Source organism: Halichoerus grypus, chromosome 5, assembly GCF_964656455.1.
Source record: "Halichoerus grypus chromosome 5, mHalGry1.hap1.1, whole genome shotgun sequence".
Lineage (NCBI taxonomy): Eukaryota > Metazoa > Chordata > Mammalia > Carnivora > Phocidae > Halichoerus > Halichoerus grypus.
In genome coordinates this window covers 174,618,174-174,624,788 of record NC_135716.1, presented here as the reverse complement: position 1 = coordinate 174,624,788, position 6,615 = coordinate 174,618,174, and the positions used below count along the sequence as shown (strand labels likewise).

The window sequence follows — 6,615 nt, the reverse complement described above, 5'->3', positions numbered from 1 at the left end:
CCACGGGACCTCAAGGCTCACAGCCAGGCCTGAGGCGCAATGGTGTGTGTGTGTGTGTGTGTGTGTGTGTGGTGTGTGTGTGTGTGTGTATAATGAGATACAAGTCCCAAACCTCACTCCTCAGGCCTGGGGAAAAAGTGTCAGGCCTGCCAAAAAGGTGAAAATGTGGTCTCTGCCAGGAGGAAACAACCAGTTCCTTAACCATTCCTGGCTGGATTCAAGAATGTGGCTGTTCTTGGAAGAAAGGACAAAACGTAACATTTTTGTCGGTACCTGGGGGAAGCCATCCATAATTTGGGAAGTTTCAGAAGACTGATGCCCCTAATCCTTCCCACTAAGAGCATTAAGAGGTGCAAGGCCAGTTCTGGGGGCCACACCCTGCCTGCTCCGCTCCACGGAAGGCATCGCTTGCTCACAAGGGAGGCTGCCTCCCTCCAACAGGCTGGGGGTGGGGGGTGTGACCCCAGGGAAGGGATTAGGTGGAGGGGGATCAGACGGAGCTGGCTTCTGGGGGACAGGGGTGCTCGGTCAGCTGGGGGTGGGTGGTGAAGCTAAGGACAGGGAGAGTTGTGAGGAGGGGAACCTGGGGTAAGGAGAAGGGGTGGGAGGCAGGGAGGAGGGGGAGGGGGGCCGGGAGGGGGTGAGCTCTCCTTCTCCCTGCAATAAATCGGCTTAGCGGACGAGAGCCGAACAGCCCAGAAAGGATTAAAGAAAAGTCTGTATTATACAGCGGAGAGCGCGGCGAGGGGAGGGCGGGAGGGCGGGGGGCGGGGAGAGGGGGAGGGGCGGAGGGAGAGCGCGGGGAGGGGGGCGCTCGCGCGGCCGGGAGAGGCGAGCGCGAGGCACAGAGAGCGCGGTTCGGCTCCAAACTCCGGCGCTGCCGCCGATCCGACTCCGGGCCGCGGTGGGCGCCGCGCGCAGCCGGGGAGCCGGGAGCCGCGGCGCGCCCGGAGCACGGCCGGAGCGCAGGGTCGCAGCGCCCCGCGGAGCCCGAGCCGAGTCGAGCCCGGCGCCCCGGCGGCCCGGCCGCGGGCGGCATGGGGGCGCCCCCACGGCGCCCGGCGCTGCCCGCCACCGTCTCGGCCGGCGGCCGGAGGCAGGAGCGCGCCTGAGCCCATGGCGAGGGGACCCGCCGCCTCCGCCACCGCCTCCGCCCCGCCACCGCCGCCAGCTCCCGGGCACCATGCGAGCCGCCCCGAGCGTCCGCGGCTGCGTCTGCCTGCTGCTCGCCGCGATCCTGGACCTGGCGCGCGGTGAGTGCGCGGGCGCCCGGCCGGAGCCCGGGTGGGGGACGCGCGCGGGGGGCGGGCCGCCGGGGGGAGGGCGCGGGCCCGGGGCGTCCCGGAGAGGCTCGGGGTGCGAGCACGGGTCCTGGCGTGGGGGTCCGCGCAGTCGCTCGGCTCGGCGACGGAGGGAGGAGGTCTCCTCCGGAGAGAGCGCTCGCGGGTCTGTGCGTGTGTGTGTGTGTGTATGCGTGTGTGCGTGTGTGTACGAGCGTGTGGCTTTGTTGCGTCTACGGGTTGAGGGTGTCCGGGAAGGAGCTGTGTGCGCAGAGGGTGCGGAAGTGTATTTAGAGATGTGAGTGTGCAGATGGGGTGTTTGAGTGTCTGTCAGTTCCACGGAGAAGGTGTGCGTGTGAGAAAGAGTGAGCCAGAGTGTTTGGGGGCGTGAGCGGGTGCCCGCTTCTCGGTGAGGTGTGAAGTGTGAGAGCTTGTGTCATTGTATGTGTGAGCGTGTTGAAGGGTGGGGAGTATGTGAGGTGTGGCGTTTCTCGCGGGTCCCAAGTGTGCGGGTCTCTTTAGGGGTGTGTGGCAGCGGATGACTATTGCTGTGTGGGGGGAGTGTGTGTGCATAGGAGGGGGGAATGTGACACTTGGGCAGGAGTGTGTGTGGATCTGGGGTGTGGGGGTTGTGTTGCTTCGTGGGCCGGGAGTGTGTGTGCGTGCGATGGAGCGTGTGGTTTTAGTGTAGAGGGAGGTATGGATGTGTCTGGGGACAGAGGAGGTGTGAGCAGCCGTGTGTGTGTCCCGCATGGACTTGGTCCCAGCCAGGCTGAACCAGCTGGCAGGAGGTGGAAGCTGAGCAGGGTCCCCAGAGCAAGCGATCGGTGGCTCCGCAGCTCCAGGGTCCAGGGCTCCCCGCCGCCTCGGTGCCTCGCGACCGGCGCCGCCGCCTGGTGGGCCTTAAATGGTGCCGGAGCTTATCCTGGCGACCCAGGCACCTTTCGGGCAGTGAGCCCACACCTGGGCTACGAGCCCAGCGGGACCCAGGCGGGACCAGCATAGAGCCAAGGGCGCGGAGACCAGAGGGTCCTTGTCCGCGATTCCCCGCTGAGTCTAGTGCCAACCCTGGGTGCCTAGAACCAGCCCCTCTGGAGTCACAGCCTGGCTCCGCCGTGACGAGGGTGCCAAAAAGTAGACATTGTGGCCAGTACGATCTCAGCCCCTAGCCCAACTGAGTGATGAAGGTAGGGGGTCAACTCTGTCCTGGCGTTTGCCTTGCCCTACCGGGAGATGCCTCACCAGGCTCTGAGAGTGCCTGCCAGGAAGGGGTGCCTCCCTGAAATAACCCCGCCCGGGGGTCCTTGGAGAGTGCCGGGTCTGCAGATGGGAGACGCTGCAGAATTTGAGCCTAAATGGTGGTCTTGCTGGCAGAGGGCGGGGGAGGGGTTGTGTAACCCAGAAGAAATGTCAGCCCCATACTTCGTCCCTTGGAGCAAGAGACTTTCCAAAGTGGATCAGAATCTCCCCCAACTTTGGGGTGAGGGCTCCCTCCGTCGGATGCCTCTAGAGGGAAAGATTATCTGGGAGAGGGGTCCGGGTTCCAGGGCTGGGCACCGGGCTTTGTTGAAAGGCCCTGGAGCCCTCACCTGGACACTGCAGGGAGAAAGGATTGGGAGTTGGGGGCAGGAGGGGAGCACCCTCCCCCCACCCCCAGAACGTGCAGAACAGACGCGGTGGGGTTGGCGACTGACGGTTAAAGCTACGCTGGGAAACCCGGCTCGGTCAGGACCCCACCCTGAGAGCTCTCCCCGGAGCCCGCAAGCGGCGTTCTTTGGGCTGCAGGGCTGCGGAGAGCTGACCCGGCGTCCCGGCGCCTCCGCCCCTCCTGCCCGCCCCTGCAGGCGGCGGGGGCGGGGAGCTCGGGCTCCGGCGCCTGGGGTGAGCGTGTTTGGGCCGGGGGAGCCGGCGTGGCCTTGAGCTCCTCTGCCCAGGGTGAAGAAAGAGCGCCGACCCGGATCACGGAGGGGAAACTTTCCGAGCCTGGGGCGGAGGCAGGGGTTCTGAGCCACCGGGGGGCCCTCTTCTCCGCAGAGGAAGAGAGAGTGCTTGAGGGTGGGGTCCCTCCTTCCCCCTTCCAAGTCTGTGCTCACGAGGGGGCGGGAGTACGAAAAGGGTCAGCAGGAGATGCCAGAGGCCGGCTTGCCGGAGGAGGGCGCCCTTCCAGGATATGACCAAGAGCTGTGCACCTGGCAGTTGGCTTAGCCGGGCCACCTGCCAGGAGCTGCCTGGGAGGGAGGAGAGGGTAGAATCCAGGGCAGGCATTCCGAAACATGCCTGCCAGTTGGCGGGAGGGGGGAGGGGGGCGATGGCGATCACTACTAAGTAGAGGCATGGCTCTCATGCCCTCGCCTGTTGTGCCCCTAAGGGTCGCAGACAAAGGGGCTCAACTTTGGAGAGGTGGGTCTGTGCATTGGGAGAAAGGACTCCGCTGCACACAGGATTGGCTGGGCCATAAGTTTCTGCCCCTAACTCACCCTCCCCAGTATCTGACTCTGCAGTGGAGAAACCCACATTTCTCTCTTTTGCCAGATCACCCAGGAGCGCCCTGAGGCGTTTTCAAGTCTTCGGGCCCCAGATTCCCCTGCCTGGGCACTTCTGGGAAGCAAGTCCTTCCTGCAGTTGAGCCTGTGCAGTGGCCCGGAAGAGAGGGCACCGGCTTGGGGGTGGGGGGGAGGGTAGAGGTAGGGGAGAGAGTGGTTCTTGGCCCTGCCTCCTTTGGCCACGGGAAATTCTCGGCGAAGAGTAGTGGGGGGGCAAGCCCGGTTAGGGCGAGCCAAAGGCCCCAGCCAGTGGCCCTGGCAGTTCCCTCTCCGCAGCCGCGTGTCAGCAGGTGGGTGGGAGGGAGGGCTGGCTCCGCCGGGCCGAGGCTGCCGCAGCACTGAGACTGCGGGGGCTGTGCGCTCCCGAGCTGCTGTGCCGACTTTTAAGTATTTATCCTTCCTCCCCACCCCCACCCCACGCCCAGGGCGCGGGGCGGGGGTTCGAGCTCCGCTGGGTTCCTTCTCACCGCCCCTCCATCCCCACCCCCCACCTCTCCCGGCGCCGCGCCGCGCAGCGATGGGCCGAGCCCAGAGCCAGTTGCTCCGCCCCTGCTCCCCCAGCCGCCCTGCCCCCAGCCTGGCCACACCCCCAGCCCTAAACCCCACCCCTTTCCCACCCCAGCCGCAAACTCGAGTTTTTCCTGAGAGGTTGAACTAGTTTTTGCTTTTTAAGTGCAGAGAATGTTCGAGCTGGAAGCGACCTCCGCGATCACTTATTCAGTGGTTCCGAAACTACTTTTTAGCAGGAGGACCCTTTTAGAGTAGGAACTGATGATCACCCTCCCCCAAAATCCTAATGCCTTGGGCAAGATGGCAGGCACAAAAGGAGAGCTGCCTGGGTTCCTGCGGGTGATGAGACTCCACTACGAACGATCCTTACACACAAGTCTCCTGAAACAGTCTGAGATTGCTTCTTTCCTAATATCTGGCAGGGATTCTGGTTTCTCAATAGCCCCGATTGTGTGGATCAGCTGCAGTGTGTCATGCACGTGCTGGCCGCTTCCCAGGCCTCATGCAGCTGCAAGATGGGCTTAAGCTCCTCTTTTCACAGACTAGGAAACTGAGGCTCAGAGTTTTACGATTGGTTAGTGACAGGAGTACTGGCTCCTTCCAGCTCCCTGCCTGGCCCAGCCCCAAGCGCTCTCTTTCCTTCCAGTGTTCCCTCTATGGGGCTCAGAGAATCCCTAGGGCAGGGGCAGGCAGGCTACCAGTGATGCCTTAGATTGGCCTGGCTACCCCAGCTTTCCAGAACATCTGTCTCACGCACAACTGAGGCAGTTGAAGTGACTTCCTCAGGTTTCTGGATTATAGCAGTCCTAACTTGGAAGGCGGAAGCCAAATAAAGAGCCGAACAAAGAAGAAACTGGTTAGTTCTGTTAACTGGGTGTCCTGGGATCCCTGTAGGTGTCTAACCTGGCTTCCCACCCTACCCACCTCTGCAACATCTCCAGACCAAGCACAGTGCTAAGCCCTGGGAACATGACCTTGAACATGGTGGGGGAGTTCCTGCCTTTACGGTGTTTACCGCTTAGTGGAAAATTGATTCTTCACTTAGCGGGAGGAAGGGGCTGTATCTCCAACCCTAATTGAACTCTCACTGCTTCGTCGTTCTTGTCTCATTTAATCCTGACAACCACACTGAAAGGTAAAGCTAGCCCTCTTTTGCTGGTGAGGGAACTGAGGCTCACAGAGGTTAAGTGACTTGTCCAAGGCCACCCGATCAGTAAGTGGTGAGCAGAGATGCAGACGAGGGCTGACTCTTGCCCTCTGTGCCCTGGTGTCTCCCCGTGGCGATGGCACTCAGGCACTTCCTTGGCTCCAGCCCCACGGACCGCTTAGAGTGTGCAATTCCTTGTCTGGATGTTTTACTCCTTCCAAACCCTCACAGAGATAGAATTATCCAGTGCGTGCTTCTGCCCAGGTGCGAGAAGGGGTTGTCTCTGAAAGCCCTCCTCATTGTCAAGACAATGAATGGGCATCTGATGTGGGTGGGGCACGTCAGAGAAGAGAGAGACTTCTATCCTCATCCCAGTGGGGTGAGAGGTTGGGCGCGTTCGTGAGAAGACAAATGACAGTCCAGGTGGAAATGTGTTGACACTTGCTAGATGCCAAGTGATTGACATCCCCTACAGGAAGTTCTTGGGGAAGAGTGATTCCTTGGGGGATCAAGGGGATGCTTCACAGGGGAGGGAGGACTTTAGCTAGACCTTGAAGTAAAGAGAGGACATTAATAAGCTGAGGGCAAAGGAGGAAAATGTGCCAGGAGGGAAACCGGCCTGAGCAAAGAGCTGGAGGTGGGACTGTGCGTGGTGGGACCTGCTCAACTCAAGACCAGTCTCCCCAGAGTCTGGTTGAGAACTGGGAGAAACAAGAGTCAATTACGGATAGCTACTATTTATCGCACACCTATTACATGTTCTTTATGCGTTAAATGCTCTCAGTAATCTGTGAGGCAGTGTCATTAGCCATGTTTTGCAGATGAAGACAAGAGGCCTGGGATCTCTCTCTCTCTCTCTTTTCCTTCTTTTCTTTTCTTTCTTAAATAATGAATGAGGCTCAGGATTTCTTTTTAAGCGCAACAACTAGGAGTTTCAAACTCAGGTCTGAAGCAATCCAGAGACACTGCTGCTCCCAGAGGAGAGGAGAAACTATTTTTTCATCACTGGAAGGAGGAATACAACAGTCTCCACCACTTGCTAGAGGATGTGAAGCCTTCTGTTTTAAATGACAAATGTCAGCGGTGGCAAAACACACAGCATCACTTCCTAAGGGCTGTCTGCCTTCAGGATGAA

General features: G+C 60.6%; 1 protein-coding gene across 1 annotated transcript in view; it reads left to right on the top strand.

The window, feature by feature from the left end:
• Positions 1–819: 819 nt before the first annotated feature.
• Positions 820–6,615, top strand: part of IGSF21 (immunoglobin superfamily member 21) — a 235,281-nt gene continuing 229,485 nt past the window's right edge. Inside the window, exon 1 of the mRNA XM_036115519.2 lies at positions 820–1,253. Coding sequence (XP_035971412.1) covers positions 1,184–1,253 — 70 coding nt within the window. The 5' untranslated portion in view covers positions 820–1,183. The remainder of the gene's footprint in view (positions 1,254–6,615) is intronic.